This window comes from Pipistrellus hanaki (assembly GCF_964339955.1).
Source record: "Pipistrellus hanaki genome assembly, chromosome: 2".
NCBI classification, from domain to species: Eukaryota; Metazoa; Chordata; class Mammalia; order Chiroptera; family Vespertilionidae; genus Pipistrellus; species Pipistrellus hanaki.
In genome coordinates, this window is record NC_140504.1 from 35,723,828 (window position 1) to 35,743,563 (window position 19,736).

General features: G+C 37.2%; 1 protein-coding gene across 5 annotated transcripts in view; it reads right to left on the reverse strand.

Moving 5' to 3' along the window:
• PEX5L (peroxisomal biogenesis factor 5 like) overlaps nt 1-19,736 on the reverse strand; it is a 225,847-nt gene that overhangs the window by 76,501 nt on the left and 129,610 nt on the right. For 3 of the 5 annotated variants that reach the window (XM_084875552.1, XM_084875551.1, XM_084875554.1), the window contains 2 exons: nt 11,595-11,699; nt 412-523 (listed from right to left, as the gene is read on the reverse strand). The exons of 1 other annotated variant lie outside the window; for it this stretch is intronic. In XM_084875552.1, coding sequence (XP_084731678.1) covers nt 412-523; nt 11,595-11,699 — 217 coding nt within the window. The remainder of the gene's footprint in view (nt 1-411; nt 524-11,594; nt 11,700-19,736) is intronic. One more of the 5 variants, XM_084875553.1, reaches the window with a different exon arrangement.

Consider the following 19,736-nt stretch of genomic DNA (forward strand, 5'->3'; position numbering starts at 1 on the left):
ATACTTCCCTTGAGTACCTCATTTATTTGATATCAAAGATACTATAAATCATGCACCTGATCAGTTTTCCCCTTTGCACTGGCTGATAGAAAGCTCAGGGCAAATAGGAGGTTGATCTCTAGCAAAAGACAGAATACTTTTGGTACCCATTTGAGATACAAATACACTGAGTGGCCAGATTATTATGCATTCAGACATCATAATAATCTGGCCAGTGTATATACATTGCAGTTTCTTATAGTATAATGAAAAGTGGTTCGTTGGCTTATGTTGAATAGTAAATGTTCTAAAGTTTTAGTCAGTTGCAAACATTTTTCTCGAGTTAAAATGCATTGTGGAAAGAAAAAAAGTGTATTTTACTACAGTGAAAATTAACTTGACCCGAGGATCAGTTAAAAGTGAAAGAATTACCAGCCGTGTTGGACGTTACTGGCCTTGCTATTGCCTCCGATTTGGTTTCACAGAGAAAGTCATCGATGGAGGGACTCAGGAGGGGTCTGCTTTCTTGCTGTTCATTCACCAGCTGAGAACAAATGAACACAGGTGTCACAGGCCGTGTTAAACTGCAGAATCAGATAAGTTAAAATGCAGCCTTGCAACAAAATGAGAAGAGCAAGCCTACCAAAAAAATAAAGAAACCAATAAATAATGGGGCAGGGGCAAGAAAGGAAAAAAAATACCAAAGGATGGGGAAGGAGCCTTTTAGCATTGGGAACATTTTCGATGCAGCCAACTTCAATTTTTAAAGCTCAAGCCTTTTTTCCTTCTCCTAGGACAGTTTTAGAATTATTCACTAATTTCAATATGTAGAAAATAGCACCTATTGAATCACTGTCCCTAAGGGCCAATTCCACTCTTTCCTTGGGTGATAAGCTCCTAATAAGACCTGCAACGGTGGCTTTTGATTTTGAGCAAACACATTTTGTTCAGGACTAGCCAGTCAGGGTTTTGTGGTGACAGCACACGCATTGCGTGTGGGGACAAACACTCCTTTCTCCCTCTTTAAAAGCTCAAGTTTCCTACTGGTGCACACCCTTACTTACACTTCCTTGGAATGCGTTAAGCTTTTGTAGTGCACAACAAACATTATTTTGAAAGAGTACAAAATATTGTTATATTAGCTGTCATATTACCTACATATCCAGTGGATATGTTTGTGAAAACATATATGTAAAGCAGATTTCTGTGAATTCAATGATATTTTCCCATAGCCTTGTTCTGTAATTTCAGAACATTTTCAGTTTAATTTAAAAAAAAATTTTTTTTTATTGATTTCAGAGTGGAAGGGAGAGGGTGAGAGAGATAGAAACATCAATGATGAGAGAGAAAATCATTGATTGGCTGCCTCTTGCATGCCCTCGCCTGCCCCTCAGGATTGAGCCTACAACCCCGTAGATCCTGGGACCCTTCAGTCTGCAGGCCAATAATTTATCTAAACCAGCAAGGGCTCAGTTTGACTTTTAGTAGGTCTCTATCTATCAGTGGCCGCCATCCATTTGCTATCAGTTATTCTGTGCCTCCTGAATTCAGATTCCTTAAATTCTGTTTCTGTGATTAAGGGAAAAAAATATACTGATGATTCCAAAGTGGTTAATCCTTAAATTAACTGCCATAGTTTTCCACAAGATTTTATATTGGCCTTTCTTAAAATGGGCATAGCCATCTAGTTTTCTATGCATTATATATAAAAAAAGATATGCCTAAAAATCTCTAGATTTTAAAAACACTGATTTGCAAGGCTGTATTTTAAAAGAGATATAAAATAATGAAGTGTTTTGAGTATTACCAAATCAAAATATTTATGTGACTCCACTCACTTTCACTTTATTATTTCCTTAGCACAGTGTCAGTGGTATTATAGCTTAGAACTTATGAAAGATGGCAAGAGACCTATGAATAATGGTAAATATGGGAAGAAAAATGCAATACTGTTAATATTGAAATGGAAGAAAATGGAAACATTTAGTGATCATTTGGGAACTGAAAACCAAGAGGCAATTAGGTAGTTTTTTCATGTTTATCCTATAGGGATAAATCTCAGATCTTCACCAGAGTTTAAGATTTTGACATAGAACTGGTGATTTGACTTTCATATGTAATAAGGGGTAAGCCTTGAGAATGCCCACTTCCTTTTAGTGTTCAAGGTGCAGTGATAGAAATTTCTTCAATTAGTATAAGTTTAGTGTTACATGTATTCAGACTCACAGATTCTTCTAGGAATCAAATTATCTAAGGTCTTAACCTATGATTTGGTCTTAAACATTTATTATTATTTTTTTTTCTGGGTGGAAGGGGGTTGTCCCTTTAATCGAAGAGTGAAACTCTGAGTATCTTTGAATTTTTTTCTGAATTTGAACATTCTTGGGTATCACCCATCTTATTTATGTTGAAATATTTTTTGATGTTGAGGGACTATGAAACTTTCATATTTCTGGGATAAAATATATTTGAATTTTTATAACTGCTATGGTATATTTGAGTTCAGGAGTGATTTATAATATTTTTTGGTATAAAAGTCAATTTTATCATTTGGAAATGTAGTTGAAAGCACTGATACAGAAAACAATATACTAGAAAATGAAGACATGGTTAAACATCACTGATTCTGGGAACCCTTCTTAGTCCACAAAATTGGCCATGTACTTTTTCTGAAAATGTGATTAGCTTTCTAGGATTTGTATTTCATTTATAGTTTGGTAATGTAAAAGCTTTGTGTATGTAAGAGCTTCCAAAGGACCCATACATTAATAGATATTTCATGGTAGAACTTGCCCTTTTAACCATATGTGCTTAGTGTAATGAACTCATCTAGTGGGATATAACCAGAGTGATGTGATGGTCCTGATTTAACAACAAAGCTTATCTCCAGGTTGTGTCATTCTCATGTCAAATGAGATCTAGATTCTACTGTGCTATAAGTATTCACCATCAAGTATGGGACCACACTATACTCACAGAACTCAGTGTAACAGGCTAACATTAAGTAAGCAATGCATTCTGATGACTTGGTCTCTAGTCCTAGGTCTCAAATCTATTGGCTAAGGTGCAAAGATACAAAGAGTAAATATAATCAATACAACTGCAATTTTAAAAGTTATATATACTGTCTAAAAAAAGAGTAATATGCAAATTGACTGTCACTCTAACACACAAGATGGCTGCCCTCATGTGGTAAAAAATGGCTGCCCCCATGTGGACACAAGATGGCCACCACAAGATGGCCAGCAGGGGAGTGCAGTTGGGAGGGACCTGGCCTTCAAGGGAGGGCAGTTGGGGGTGATGAAGCCTGCAGGGGAGGGCAGTTAGGGGTGATCAAGATGGCAAAGGAGGGAAGCTGGGACAACCGGCCTACAGGGAAGGGCAGTTGGGAGGAACCCAGGCCTACAGGGGAGAGCAGTTGGGGGGGGGGGGCAGGCCTGCAGGGGAGGGCAGTTAGGGGTGGCCAGGCCTGCAGGGGGGCAGGGCAGTTGGGGACAAACAGGTTGGCAGGGGAGCAATTAGGCATCAATCAGGATTGCAGGGGAGTGGTAAGAGGGTGATTGGGTTGGCAGGCAGAAGCAGTTAGGGGCAATCTGGAAGGCAGGCAGGTGAGCAGTTGGGAGCCAGCAGTCCTGGATTGTTAGAGGGATCCCAGATTGGAGAGGGTGCAAGCTGGACTGAGGACACCCCACACTCCATGCAGGAATTTTGTGCACCAGGCCTCTAATATACATACATATAATGTCCTAACTATCTCTTTGATGGTCATTATTTCTCTGAAGAAGTCTGATGATATTGATAGATAATTAAGAATAATGTAGTTATTTTCTTAGTCATGATTTGAAGATCAAGTATTATATGAAGATAAGTATCCTATATATTGTAATAAAGAGGTAATATGAAAATTGACCATCACACCCTTGCAAAAGATGGCCATCACCATGTGTCATCACCACGAGATGACCAACAGGGGAGGGCAGTTGTGGGCGATCAGGCCATCAGGGGAAGGAAGTTGTGGGCAACCAAGCTGGCAGGGGAGAACAGTTGGGAGTGACCAGGCCAGCAGCGGAGGAAAGTTGGGGGGTACCAGGTCTGCAGGGAGGGCAGTTGGGGGCAACCAGACCTGCAGGGAGGGCAGTTGGGGGTGATTGGACTAGCAGGGGAGCAGTTAGGCATTGATCAGGCTGTCAGGGGAGTGGTTAGGGTGATCAGGCTGGCAGGTAGAAGAAGTTAGGGGCAATCAGGCAGACAGGCAGGTGAGCAGTTGGGATCCAGCAGTCCTGGACTGTGAGATGGTTGTCTGTCTGCTGGGTTAGGCCTGATCCCAAAGGCAGTTGGATGTCCCCTGAGGGGTCCCAGATTGGAGACGGTAGAGGCTGGGCTGAGGGACACCTCCTTCCAATGCACGAATTTCATACACCAGGCCTCTAGTAAATTATAGTTCACCGAAGTCCCCATATACTTGTTCTTAACTTTGGATACAATTAAATTCCTTTGTGGCATAAATTACTTATAGTTTTAGGAAGCCAGGTTGTTAGATTTCTATGCTTCTAGTTCTTAACACTAAAAAATGACAAAGGAATTCTAGAAAGTAAGACTTTTGTCCCCATAAACATTTAAATGGGGCAAAAAAGGAAAAAGCACAATTAATTGAGAGGCCCTCCCTTTTAGGCAAGTCTGCTTTATCAAAGGTAATTGGATTTTTTGGGTGAGTCTCTCTTTTCTTTCATATTTCATACTTATTTTTTGGAGAAAGCATCTCTAGCATTCTCAGGGTTTCTCAACCATAGAAGTGTTCAGAGAGACTTTAGGGAGACCAAGACTATGGCATTGGCTTCTCCAGTCTTCTCCAATCTCCTGCCTCACAAAGCCCGTGTCTCTTCTACACTTATTGTCTCCTTTCTGACCACATGGCATACCTAGACTGATAGAGTTGCTATGTCTACCCAGTTTCTATGAACTGAGCTGCTCCTTCAGCTTTCCTCCATAGACACAGATCAGAGGAAATGAAGTACTTTCTGTGTCAGTGTTTTTAAGCTGAAGCACAGTTTAGCTCTTGGGAAAAGCTGGGGCTGGAATGGGAGTTAGTGAACAGGGCTCAGAGGTGAAGAAGATAAAGGGCCAGGTTTCAGATAGCATGGGAAGATAATTTTGGAACTGAAAGTTTTTTGGTTTCAATTGAGATGTGGAAGATGGAACTGGAGTTATCAAAACAAAATCTTTTTTTATAAGCACTGAGGTCAGGGACTCTGGCTCATTCATATTTATGTTCTTCACAACTTTGAACAGAATGTCTTCATATAAGAAGGGCTCAGTAAATGGTTAGCAAAGGGACAGTGACTTTGCAGAAACAGAAGATATAAAAAGATCTTTCCCAAACAGTCTGATTTTGAACTGTGTCTCCAGCCAGATGAATTTAGGAATCCTTATTTTAACCACACCGAGTCCCATTTTATTTTTATTTGTATAGGTAAGAATAGCTTTTCACATGGCCTCCCCCTCCACATTTTCAAACAAGTTTATGGTTTTCCTATGGTGAATTGAGACTAAGTAAATCTTTTAGGTCATAAAGGAAAATTGCTAGCTGAACTGAATCCCCCAAATAGTTCCCCATAGCTTTCCTTCCAAATTGCGTGCTTTTCATTGGTAGGATACTGCTTATTTTTCTTAGAATCACTCCCTCCAGTTTGAAGAGACTTTGTTTTTCAAGTGTGGTGAACATTTCATCCTTTGGGTACAGAGTACATTGATGTTATATAAAGAATAAAAAAGGTGAGTCAAAAGTTTTCACATTTTTTTGAGTCACTGAGTTGGAGTGATTGCAATTTTGGCTCAATCTGACTATCACAATAGAGTTTAAGTGATCCATGCACTTCGTTCGCTGCTAAGGTGTTTGCCTCACTTTGTTTACATTTTACATTTTCTTTTCTCATCCTCCTTTGTCCTCTTCTCAGTGTTGAGATAAGTTCAAAGGCCTTTGCAATGGTGACATCCTTATTTCTCTTTTAGGACCCCATTCTACGGCACATTGGTAACCTTCAGTGCTGGGCAGCGAGCACCTTCCTACAGCATCTCCACGTTCCCATCTTTACCCAGTTTTATCTGCCTTCCTCCCACTCAACTATGACCTCTTTGAGAGTAGAGACCTTATCCACTTAACATTTATCTCACAGTAGCAGTATAGTAAATGTTGACTCATTTTATGTCTAACTAAAGGGTGGATTGTACAAAAGGATGCTTGCATGGGCAGCCTTGATTTCATACTGGGTTTCATCAGCTCAGAGAGGCTGGGGGTCCTCAGAAATGTTTACCGAGGTTTTAAACCACAAATGTAAGTCCATCACCCTCCCCACCCTCCAGTGTCACATCATTTATGTGTTTGGAAACCTAGAGGTACTTAAGGGAACATTTCCCAATGCAAGGCTTCTATCAAAAAGTGAAGAATGCAAAGAGTGAATGCCCAATGAGAAAAATTGAAATAAAGGCAGAGGCTTGCTCCATGTCATCCTTGGGAGAAGGACAAAGACCAATGCAAACAGGAGGCCAGTGACAATTCAACACACAGGGGTTTTAGGTCAGAGATTCAAATTTTGAGATTTTGAGGGAAAACCTTTACATGATCATTGGGCATGGAAACAAAAGGAAACAGCGGAAGTTAGAAGATAGATGAGAACTTGCAGGGAGGGGCTTGATATTCAGAATTTAAAAGACTATTGAACCTTACACCTTCTTTGTAATCATAGCTTGGAAATGAAATATTCAAATATCTTCAGTTTATTTATGACTTAGACTGGTTAGTTGATGTGGCCAATATAAGCCACCACAGGACCAAACTGGTTGTTATTTTATATCAATGCTATATTTTGTGTTGAACAAAATGCAGATAATATCATCCAACTTTAATGAATTATCATCTGTTTTAAAACTATCTAAAGATGCATTTGTCTTAGTTCAACTTACATTTCTCTAATTTCAATGTTTAAAAATAAATTATTATATGATCTAAGTTATAGGGGGTTATTTAATGAAAAAAAGATGTTTCTGCTTTTAAATACTGTCTGTTACTTAAACTCCAGTATATATTTACATAGCTTGTTTTGTGACTTAAATCTAAGCTTATTTGTCTTTAACCAATATATAGCTTAGGTGTTTCATTAAAAAATATAGAGCTAAAAGTTTGTGATTACTTATATCATTATGAATTAACTTCAAATCAAAATACATTTCAATGATAAAACAAGGTCTGTTAAGAATAATAATTCATTATTCCATCATTTTACAATTCAGATTGATGATCTCAAAATTGTTTTAAAGTAAAACATTCTGTTTTTATTTTTAAACATTTTAGTGCTTAAAAATAATTTTAAAAGTTAAAACATTGAAGTTAATAAGTTAAAAACATATTTGTAATGCTAATTTAAAAAATTGCAAAAGTATACCATGTCTTTTATCTCATCTAAATAATAGAAAAAAATTTAAGAATGTTTTATTTATATATAAATGAAAGCACAAATATGCTTCTAAAAGGTCTGTCTTTATGCATTCTGAAAAGGCCTTTATTATTCCTGACACTGATTCAAAGCATGTGCTATTTGGTGAGTAGGTTTCATTCATAATTTTGTAATTGAACTATTTGTTTATGGCTTTATTAGTTGTATCCAAATTAAGAAATTTGTACAATGCCCATCAAAATAGTGACCCTATCAAAACTAAGTTAACTTATAAATTCATTGAAAAGACAAGACAACTAAATCATTATCATGAGCCCCTGAAATACACAGATCTTGGTAGCTTTGTCTTGGTAACTCTAACACTGGGCAGAATTAAATTCTTATGAGCTAATAGTACTAATGTTTCTGCCCATGGCCCAGTTTTTATACAGTATCTGAGTACCAGTAGATCTTTTTGTAGAGAATAATCATGTGATAACTTTCAACTCTGACTTGATTTAAATCTCAACTGACTACAAATATTATCCTGACAGGATAATTAGATTTGTAATTGTGAAGTTATTTATGGGAAAATGAACAGATATTACTGTTTACAACTTGGGTAGTACTAACACTAGGGCAGACAGGAGAACATAATTAAAACAATTGTTTCCAGTTAGTAATAGAAACCTAAATAAGGCTATATTTAATAGCTTTAAGAATATTTTTCCAATGAAGGACATTACTCTTTTTATCTTTATCAAACACAAAAATTAAATCAATATTAAGATATAAGAGGTGGGATATATAGAAAAACAAAGACCAAGTTTGCAAAAACATGAAAAAAAATCTCCTTAACAATAAGAGGTCTGGAACACATTGTTTAAGACAATGTGATCTATAGCAAAAAATGAAGGGGATATACCTTGATAAAAAAAAAAGTACCAGGAAATATGACTAAAATGAAAATTTCTAAGGTTCCTTATGAGATAAAAAAGTTGCTAAAGTCATTTCATTTTTCATAAAGGATATAATTGTTTTTCTATAATATAATCAATCTTTGACATATAGTTTTTCCTTCTACCCTCAAAACAGATTTATTTATACTATTACAGTCTAGAGTAGTACTCAATAGAAAGATAATGAGAGCCTCGTAATTTTAAACTTTCAAGTAGCCTTTTTTTTTTTTTAAGTGAAAAGAAAACGGTGAAAATAATTTTGACAATATATTTTACCTAGCCCAATATATCCAAAATACTATCATTTCAACTGTAATCAACATAAAATTATTAATGTGTCAGTTTATATCTTTTTTTGCACAAAATCTTCAAACTCTGGTGTGTATTTTATACTTATAGCACATTGCAATTTGGGGTAGTTACAGAGAAAGGACTCAACAGACACATGTGGCTATGCCTACTGTATTGGACAGCACAGGTCTAGCAAAACTTTTTCCTTTAAGATTTGACGATTCACCTATTTCTTTTTTTCCTTCAATCCTTTCATCAATGCACACTTGTTTACATACTGTTTGACTTTAAGTGTTAGTCTAGGACAGCATGGGCTTGAGCTTCTTTGAAGTGCTCAACGTACTGTTTGTTAATACAGAATAATTACATTGAATAAAAAGAGTAATTCTCAGGGGTCCAGCAAACTCTGAGTGCAGGTCACCTGGCCAACGCTTGTGTTTGGTTTGGTTTGCTCAATGTATTATAAATGACTTCCCTGGAGTATGTTTAGCTGAATCCCTCTCAGAGAGATCATAATGATCACACAATACAAGAAAACCCTTCAGTGTAGTAAGTTATTCTGCTGTTACAACCTGTTGAATTCACAGTTACTAAACAGGTTAGGAACTCAGTGTTTCAAGGACATGTTTTATACTTTATCCATTGTGATTGTCCCAAGGATGCCACTGAGAGAGCAGCAATCAGACATGTTGGGAATCTATGAATGAGCCGCTGGCATCGACATACCAGGGGTGAAGATGAGTAGATGTGTTCAGCAGTATGTAGCACTATGTCCTGAGGGGCTTTACAGGAGACACTGGGACAAACATGTTTCAAGACTAAAGCACTCACACGTGTAAGGATGTGGTATGGCACATGGACTGATGCTGTGGTTGCCATGAGGAGTACTCACTTTTTCAGATCACTCTGCTGCTTTTGGGCTTGTGCATAGCAGGGAAGAAGCCACTTGTGTACAGTGGGAAAAGTATATCAACTAATAAAAACTGCATTTGACTGAGAAGTAATCGTATCACCGCCGTCACTGAATTTCATAAAATTATCAACACAACAGGTGCATTGCACTTTATGAATCAGAGCTCTGTTTGCTGATTCATAAGCTTGCCAGTATGCCACAAGAATATGATGCATCAAAGAAAGCACTGTTTAATCCTCATGCAGTAAAATGGTCACTAATATCTCAGAAACAGTTAATGCAGCATTCGACAGGGATTAAATAAGGAACTCGGTACACACAATGTTCTGAATATGAGAAAACGGTAATCACAATTTTTTTTTCTAAATTAAAAAATAAAAAATATTGTTTTGCATTACATTTTAAACTCAAGCTTAGGTGATGATGGTAATTTTTGGACATTTAAAATGGATTACTAGGAAGCACATACCAATGCAAGGGTTGGAGGAAAAGGCATTTTGCAAACTAGACCCTGTCCTCAATTGTGATGCCCTGAGGTGATACGTTGAAGCACAACTATGCCAATTCCAAGTCTGGAGAGGTCTTATTTACTAGTGTATGTGGTTCTGTCCTTAGCCGAGAACTTTGAAATGGTTCTCACTTCCCTCAGCATTGACCTGAGAAAACTATGGGCTGAATATTTTGAACATGGATCTCTTCAAAGGGCAAGAGATCAATGAAAAACTGTATTATGTTTTACTATGCAAATTGTGTAAAGAACGGAGACCTCGGTCAATATTAAGCAAATTTCTTTCCGACTATTACTGTGTCATTGGGTAGAAACACCTCTTTTTCGTGGATAAAAAACTCACAACATAAAACTTATCTGGAAGTCCTGGGAATCATTAATAGCTTTTTTTTTTTAAGGTTCAATTTTGATGTTGTATGTTGTTATAATTTTCATTCCCTACAACATAGAGTTCAGAATAAAGAAAACCACACATGTTGGCAGCAGCTGGGGATGTGATCTGATGGTATTCTGAAAATAAGTTGCCATAATTTAGCTTTTGAGATAAATGCCTTTCATGAGGACTGTAAATGGACATTTTTCTAATTGTAGACATGTTCATATAATTGGCACTGAATAACTGCATTTACGACTGCATTATGGAAAAAAAAGAGGAAATATTTAAGATAACAACCTAATCTAAATTACAAGATAAATGCAAGTAAAAATATTTTTCATTTAAGAATTTAAAACTGATAGCTCCACAGAGTGGTGATGGGTACATTATACATATTTATGTGGATTTTACAGGGTGTTTCAAAAGTCCCTAAGGACATACAGGATTCACAGTCTCAGCATGTCTTTGCATATAAATGCAAACTTTTTTCTATATTTGCTATAATAAATGCTGAAAATGGCTCTCATGTGCTTATAACAGAGATATTTTTGTTGTCAAGGTCACTAAGTAGAAGAGGGGTCACAGATGCCATTTTCTGCAGGGGGACTCAGGGACTTCTGGCTCATTCCTGTAAATTAGTTACCCACATAAATATGTATAGACATATGTAGTATGCATAGTCACAACATAAATATATTTAACATTTAAGAAAATTTAGGTATTCTACTGGTAAACTGACATATGTATACAATATAACTTGTATTTATTCATAGGAATTTGATTTCTTTGGTTGTTTTTCAAATGTACCATTAGCTTAATTGTTATTTCTTTCCCAAAGTTATTAACAAGACTCCTTTATAAAGAAGCAACATATTTTACTTGCACATACATTTTTAAACTGAAGTTAATGAAAATTAATATCCACAAGTAAATAACTAAATGATGCAATTTTTCTTTTTCTTAGCAATTTTTGTTTTCACTTTATAACATATAATTTGTTTCATTGAAACTGCTTTTAAAGAAATTAGTTCAAGTTAATGTTTTTGGTTTTTTTTTTTTTTTTTGCTAGTTAAAAATCACAGCGTCTGATATATTAACATATGTCAGCTTCCTACAGGAACCCTATGGGTCTGCCCACCTGTGATGTCATAGTAAGGAGGGGCTTTTCTTCAGCAGACTCCTCCCTCGGTATCTCCTTCATCACCATGGCAACAGCCTTATCTGCCGCCCTAGAGCCTTTTCCCTATAACAGTGAAATCAACAATGACTTGTGTCAGGAGAAATCTTTAAGTTATTATTTATTACAAGATAGTCTAATGTTTAAAGACCAATCCAACATAAATGAAGAAGTAGGCTGCTGCAAGTGAATCTTGAGGCTTTTGGCTGAAGAGAAAACACACAATATCTGAAAAAAGATTGTGAACTTTAGCTACTTTTTCACCTTTACAACTGACATTTAATTTTAACATAGTACTTTATATGTATGGTATATTTTAGGCAATTTACATGACAGGAACATAATTTGTAGCATCTATTTAAATACATTATGAATTGCCTGCTATGTTCATTTATACATTATTCTTATATAATTCCTAAGACTTTTGAATGACAAGGAGTCTGGGACAGGGATTGTGATCAGGGTCTGATTCCCATGGAGGCTTGGTGGGTGGTCTTTGGAATCTGTCATTTTTGAGTGGATTTGGCATAAAAAGAATAAAAGTGTCATAAAAACCTCTAAAAAAAATTCTTCAGTGGTCTAATGTCTCAGGAATTCATCCAGCTTACTTTGTGGAGCTAGTATGAAAAAATTTGTAACTCTCAATGTTTTTGAGACCAAATAATTTTAATAGAATTTTAAAATCTCTTTTCATTGGAGAATCTGTAAATCCAGGTATAAATAAAGATGATTACTAATCAAGGCATTGATATAGAGATAAATATATAGGCATATATATTCCATATCCATATTTTTTTTTGTCTTACACAAACAGAGTTATAAATTATAAAGGGGTATGTTGGCTTTCTGTCTGTTTGGTATACTAGATTATTAAATTTTTGATAGTAAATATGGCATTATGGAAAAAATGAAATAAAATATTACCTTCTCAATCCAATTAGAAGCATCTCATACTATGTAAAAATTAAATAATCTCTAAACACTTTTAAAACAGAAAAATTCAATTTTCTTATGTCTCTGGGCAATGCTTCTCTGGAGAAAATAATTTTATAATAAGAGCACACATGAATATCTGTATTGTAAATCTATTTAAAATACAAATGCAGCATACAGAGATATCATAGGACCAGAAACAAAAATGGACATATGTGGTCTGTTGTCTGAAAGGGAATTAAGAGCAATCCAACATAAATGGGAGTTAGGGTTAATATGAATTCTAAAGGTCAATACAACTTGTTACTTTCTATGTAATGCAAAAGGGTAGAATCACATTATCATCATGGTCTTGCACAGAGCTTTAAGAATTTACAAGGTAGGTCTATTCCAGGAAGCCAGTCTTCTGAGATGAATAAGGAGTGACTCTAATTGCATTCTACTATACAACTCCTGTGCCCTCAGTTTGTTATGTGCTCATCATCCATTTTCTCAGGCATTCCTTTCTAAATAACAAGTGGCAGCTTTTATTTATTAAAACAAAGAAAAACTTTATATTTACTAGATTTTAGAATGTGTTAATCTCTTTATTGCTCTAAGTTTATTTCTGTGTGTGTGTGTGTGTGTGTGTGTGTGTGTGTGTGTTTACTTTTATTTAAGAACTAGCATGATTGAATGATAATGTTTATTTCATGATGAAATATCAACCACAAGAGATTTTATTTATCAGGAGTTACTATCAAATATATTCTGGAATGTCTTTATGGCCACAATCCTTAGAATCACTGACTACTAGAAGAATAAAGGAAAACATTAAAAATTGGGAAGCAAAATGATCTCAAGTCTATTCTTTAATTATTTAATGCGAACTTCCTAAAAATAGAGATGCATACAATTCTGAATTCTGGGAAAAGATTATTATGGAACTATTAAACTGTTTTACATTTTTTTCAAAATATAAAATTTTTTGGGATGAGACATTACATACTATAAGCTTTGCATACCTTTACAAGCTACACTCATTTACAGATTAAATATAGTTTAACAAATATTTTTGAGCTTATTTTTTTTCAAAAGAGCAAAATCATTTGTGAAGAATTCTTTCCATGCTCCAAGAACTTCTAATAAGATAGCAATGAACGAAGTGGCATGCTTACATTTAAATTCCTAACATACTTAAGAGAGCAAATCTAATGTTACAATGTATAATTTTTTTAAAAAAAGAAATAATAATTCAGACTCTTGAGCTAAGGAAAAAAAAAAAGGTCAATTGATGAGCATCTCAAAAAATTTCAGGTCAATATTTCAATACACTACTTATTTGAAATGCTACCAATCCATAAACTACAGATAGATATTTTTCACATGTGCAACTATAGGAGCTAGAATTAGCAACGGACATGCCATTTCACTAAAACAAAACAAAACAAAACAAAAAAACCAAACCAAAACAAAAAGTAGTCCTTTCATGCTGAACTCTAGAACAAAGCAGTGGTCAGCTAGAAAGGATGTATCATTAACACATGCGGTGCTTTTGATTTCTTGCAGAAAAACCCACCAAAGCCAGGGTCAGGTCACTTTTTTGAAGACAGTGCCACTTTTTCTTCAAGGTTACACCTACTACCTGAAAAGAGTCATGACACCCAGGTTAGAGACTGCTAGCAGCGTGTTCCTTCACAGCCCGTTGGCTTGGAGTCATTCCCCCGAGCGCCTCGCTGTGTACATGTGAGGTGCAGGTCCAAGGACGGAATGAGAAGGCCTGCCACCAGGACGTCGCCACAGTTCCAGATCCGGTGTCTGAAACCACTGCCAAACCTAGCGAACACACTCATGTATCAAAGCGAGGTTTTTCCCAGATCACACTGCCACCTCCACCTCGCACCTGGAAATCAAACTGTGTTATTGCTGCCTTGTCCATCTATCTCGTGGGACAACATTTCTAAAATTCAGAACCCGACTGACAATTTGAGTTGACAATTCATAAAACTACACAACTTTGCTTATGGGTAGAGCTCTGTGGGGCTGACAGTAATACAACGGTAGAGGTTTTTTTCTCCCCCATTTTTGAAGCCAATGGCTCAAAACACTGTAAGAACTATATGTGCATAATCATCCAGACTTCAAGCTCAATTTCTAAATGTAACTATACTGAAGGATAAATATGAAGCTATTATTTGAAATAACATGGAGACAGCAAAATGAACTCTTCACTGAACACACACACTCAAGCTTGTAAGTGGTTTTGGATTACGTTAAGCCTGTGTGCTTTCCCATCATTCTCAGGAACAACAGAAAAGAATAGTGGGACTTTACAAGTTGATTACTATGTCGTGACACCCTCCAGCAGTTATTTCAGCCTCTTTCTTTTTAAATAAAACTTCAAAACCATCTTTTCCCACGTCCTTGGTGAGTTTCTTAAGATATTTTCTTGACTATTTTTTTCTTGGTGATTTGCTGTAGAAAATTCTTCGATATTCCTCTTTATCACATTGTTCCCTGAGCAGTGAAACATATACGATTATAGCTTTTCTCACAAATAATAATACCTGAGAATAATCTTTTGTTAACTTCTATTATATGAAGGGGCATAAATGAATGAAACGTAGTGTATAGCAAGTCACACCAACATAATGAAGGAAACCCAGTTCGGGCTCTCTCCTCTTTCTTAAATAGAGGACCAAAGGAACAGAGTAAACAGCACTGAAAGTCACAGGATCTTCTCAGGCTGGACCCCAGGCTGTGCCGCTGCCAGATGCCTTCCGACAAGGAGGTGTTGGCTCCAGGCCCATCTCAAAAGAGAAGGAACCAAAGTATTTGGAGAAACTACTATGGGCTGGGTGCTGCTCGGTATTTGATGTATTTATACTTATTTGATTGCATGAGGCCTACTAGGTGGCTTGGGACATTGAGGCTCAGAGACTCAGAGATGGAGTGACTTGGTCAAGGCCTCCAAGCTGGCATGTGGCTGAGCAGGAAGGGAACCCAGCGCCAGCCCGGGTGCCTCCTTGTCTACCTCAGTTATATCTTCACCGGCTTAGACAGGCCGGAGGGCTCCCCACGCAGCACCCCTGACAGCTTCACTGACTGCCACCGGTGCAGGGGGTTTGAGATCATCCAAGTTTGGGGCAGCAACCACTTCTCAGGATAATGATACAGTCTGGATCAAGCCAACATTTTTTAGAAAGACTTTCTTCATTGTGCAATGCCCGCTAAGGATCAGTCTAACTTCACTCATCAGCACAATTCTAACAAAATGTTTCTGTTTTTTTTTCTGTCTTTGTGTAAAACTAACCCAAGCATGTCATGTATCACAGTTGTTTTTATTCTGTGAATCTTATTAGGTTTATAAGCTTTAGCATCCCCCTAATTCTGATTAAAATGCTAACTCAGCACTATGAAATGCCATCTGCACTAGGTGTTCTGAGATCTATTTTGGGCTCATGCAACACTTAAAAGTATGCAATTCTGTGGTTACACAGTCCATTCATAAGCAATTTTCTAGTTGCAGATTCTATTACTACTATATGAAATTATTTAATTTAAAAAATATTTTTATTATTCTTAATCTATCAATAATAATCCAGTCTTTTTTAAAAATCAGAAATATTAAATAAAATCTATGAAGATGTAATAAATTAGGGGAAAGGTAAAAGACTACAATAGTAGTCATTTCCGGTAACCCATATCATCAATATATAAAATTGAAATGTCTTCCTTTCATTCTGATTACAAAAATTAAAACACGCTGTTACCAAAACTTGAGAAAAAAAAACAGAAATAAAAAAATAAAATGAACAAGTCTGACATTCCGTCCCACCCAATTTTTATCTTTACAACATTGAAGTTTTTTAGGATGAATGTTTTAATGAAGACAAACTACCATCAAGCTCACAAATGTGAATATATTGAATATATTTCTTCACATATACATACCTGTAAACAAATACATGACATCTATAACACTGTGGTAATTTTGTTCCAAATGAAATGGTATGCAGTTTTGCATATATATGCTAAAGTCATTTTGTATCTCATAAATTCTGGACTCGGAACTTAAATGCATCTGCAGGAAACTGGCCACAAAAACTGACTAATTTCGGATGACTTTTCTCTCTGTCTCTTATGTGCAGAGCAAGCACACATTCTTTTACTCAGGAATGTAAATGTCAGGGTGCCATGCTCTCTTTAAACTGCCAACACGGGAACATGTGAGAGCAGTGTTTCCCAGGATCCTCCGAATGCAGGCGATGCCTGTCTACCATGCTGGGTCCTGCCCAGTGCAGGGAGTTCCTGCAGATTTCTTCCAACACAGAGGAGGGTTCAGGCCATGCTGGTTCCAGCACAGTTACATGTAACTCATGATCCCCACAACAGAATATTTTGTACATTTAAAAAGTGGTACAAATAGGACTAAATCTGGGCACACCGGTCAATCCTTATTTCCCATTATCCCAAAGGAAGCACAGATCTAGATGGATAAGGATTTTCTCTACTACTGGGAAGCATGGACAGAATTCTGTCTTCACTACAGATTATCCTGTGGAATTCATAAGTCATAATAAACTCACCACTGGCTCAGTGCTCTGTTTTTTAGCTGGAAATAATGCGATGTCTGATTCCTAAATATGGGTAGGGAAGTCACAGTGCACAGACTGGTGCCTCTCTGTTTAAAATGGTGACACAGGGCATTTTAAAAAGGATTGCCAATTGACCCTCCATATACAATATTTCTCCCTTATTATCTTTTTCCCCACTCTAGCATTATTTCATGTGTGCACTCTTCTCCAAGCCATCACCTTTTCTTTCTTTTTTTAAAAAAAATATTTTTATTGATTTTTTTACAGAGAGGAGGAGAGAGGGATAGAGAGTTAGAAACATCGATGAGAAAGAATTAAATGAGAGCTGCCTCCTGCACACCCCCTACTGGGGATGTGCCCCCAACCAAGGTACGTGCCCTTCACCGGAATAGAACCTGGGACCTTCTAGTCCGCAGGCCGACGCTCTGTCCACTAAGCCACACCGGTTTCGGCTGAGCCATTACCTTTTCTAGGAAGTCTTCTGAGATGAATACAGAGTGCCTCTAATGACACTCTACTGTATAACTCTGTGCCCTCCATTTGTGTCATGTGCTAACTGGCACTTTTTTGTTACACTCTTCCAGACTGTGTATGTGGTGATGGGAGAGAGTCTTGGATAACAGTCTCTATGATCTTTAACTTTATTCTCTTTCCCCCTCCCTCACCCCACCCAGGGAAAATTGCTGGGATTCTGAGCCCACCCCAGACATGCTTACTTAACATGAATGATTGGTGCCAGAGGACATTATGATTTTCATGCGCCCCTTCCTCCATTAAAAAAAAGAAAAAAAGCTAAAAATTGTATTTTATGACAAGTCGGTATAAAGACAACTTTAATCCAGACTGGACTTACTGTTACCTAGTCATTATTATACTAGAGATTTTTGGAGTTCTGATTTCCAGAGAGATTAAAATTGTAACATGTTTATGGGTCCTTACTAGTAAATATGTCTTGGGCCCTGTGAACTGTGCCCACTGTGCCTAGTGCATAAGATGACTCTGGGTTGGTGTCTCTGTAACAGTCAGTATGGCCTCCCTGTGGCTGCTCTGCTGTCCCTAGAGCTGCTCTGTCCCCTCGGTGGTTAAATCGGGCAGCAGCTGTGGCTGTTCCTGCCCTAATGGACCCCTTTACTACCGCTGCTACTCGCACTATGTTTGTTAGGATCCAGGTATTTTCTAGCACCATCACAGCCCCCTTACGTGTAGTTTCACTTTCCAAAATGTCAATGACCTGCGGTCAACAGCAGACCTAAAGTATTAAATGGAAAACTCCAGCCATTCCGAGCAGCATGATGAAGCCTCCTGCTGTCTTGATCCACCCCATCTGGAATGTGGATCATCCCTCTATCCATCCTATCCACACTGTATATGCTACCCACTCATTGGTCCCTTAGCAGCTGTCTTAGTTACAGATTGATTGTCACCGGGCTTGTGTTCAAGCAAACCCTTATTTTACTGAGTAATTGCCCCCAAAGTGCAAAAGTTGTGATGCTGGCAATTTGGATATGCCAAAGAGAAGCCGTAAAGTGCTTCTTTGTAGGGAAAAAGTATGTATGGATAGGACACATCATAGTGTATTTAGGATTTGGTGGTACCCAAGGTTTCAGGTATCCACTGGGGGTCTTGGAACATATCCCCTGTGGATAAGGAGAGGGACTACTATACTTATAAATCTTATGGATACCTAAGTAGTAGCTTCCATTTCGTAGCTGTTGGGAGGTGTAGGCCTGAGGCAGTAAACATTGATGTGTGAAATTGACATGACTAAAAATGTAATCTCTTCACCAGACAACAAACCTCAGCACTTCATTCTCTCTGGCCTCTGGGAGTGTTTCTGTCTATTTGGGAGCACTTCTGAGGAAGTTGAATCAACCTGTGTCTCTACTTTTATTAAAATAAAGTCAGCCCTCAGTGATCAGAGTCATTGCCACTGCCAAAGCGCTCCTTGCCATTGTTTGCAATTATGCAGTGGCTCATTTGAGGAACAGAACTGCTCAACACCCAACTTGCTGAGTCGTGCATGCAGACTAAATGCCCCCAGGGGCCTTGTTATGGTCCTTTATTTTTGTAAAATGTTCCCTCACCATGTCTCACCCATTAAATTGCCTCATGTGGGCAACAATTGCGCTTATTGCTTCTGAACTGTTTTCTATTATTTTGTATAGTTCTCTGTGGGCACATCATGGGTACTCAAGCTTACTTGTGTGTATCCAAATACAAGTATTGGATAGCTTTTGCACATTATTTAAAATACCGAAATCACATAGTGTAGTAAGGCCAACTTTGACAGAAGGTGATTCTGAATTAGATAAAAGACTTAATTAGATTTTAAATAAAGTTTCAAGCATCTAAATAAAAATTTATTAAAATTAATAAAGTGTTGCCAAGTACAGGTGCTTAATATTTGCTGTGAAGGAGAGATAAGGCTTCTTTTTAATGAACAAGATCCATTTGTTTACAATTTGCCATTTGTTTGTTCATTTGAGGAGGCTGACCATTGCCCCCACCTCATTCTCACCATATCCCTGAGGCTTGTTTACCCTGTTTGCTTAGCAACCTTCCTGGACAAAAAGTCAAAGGAACATCACTCAGT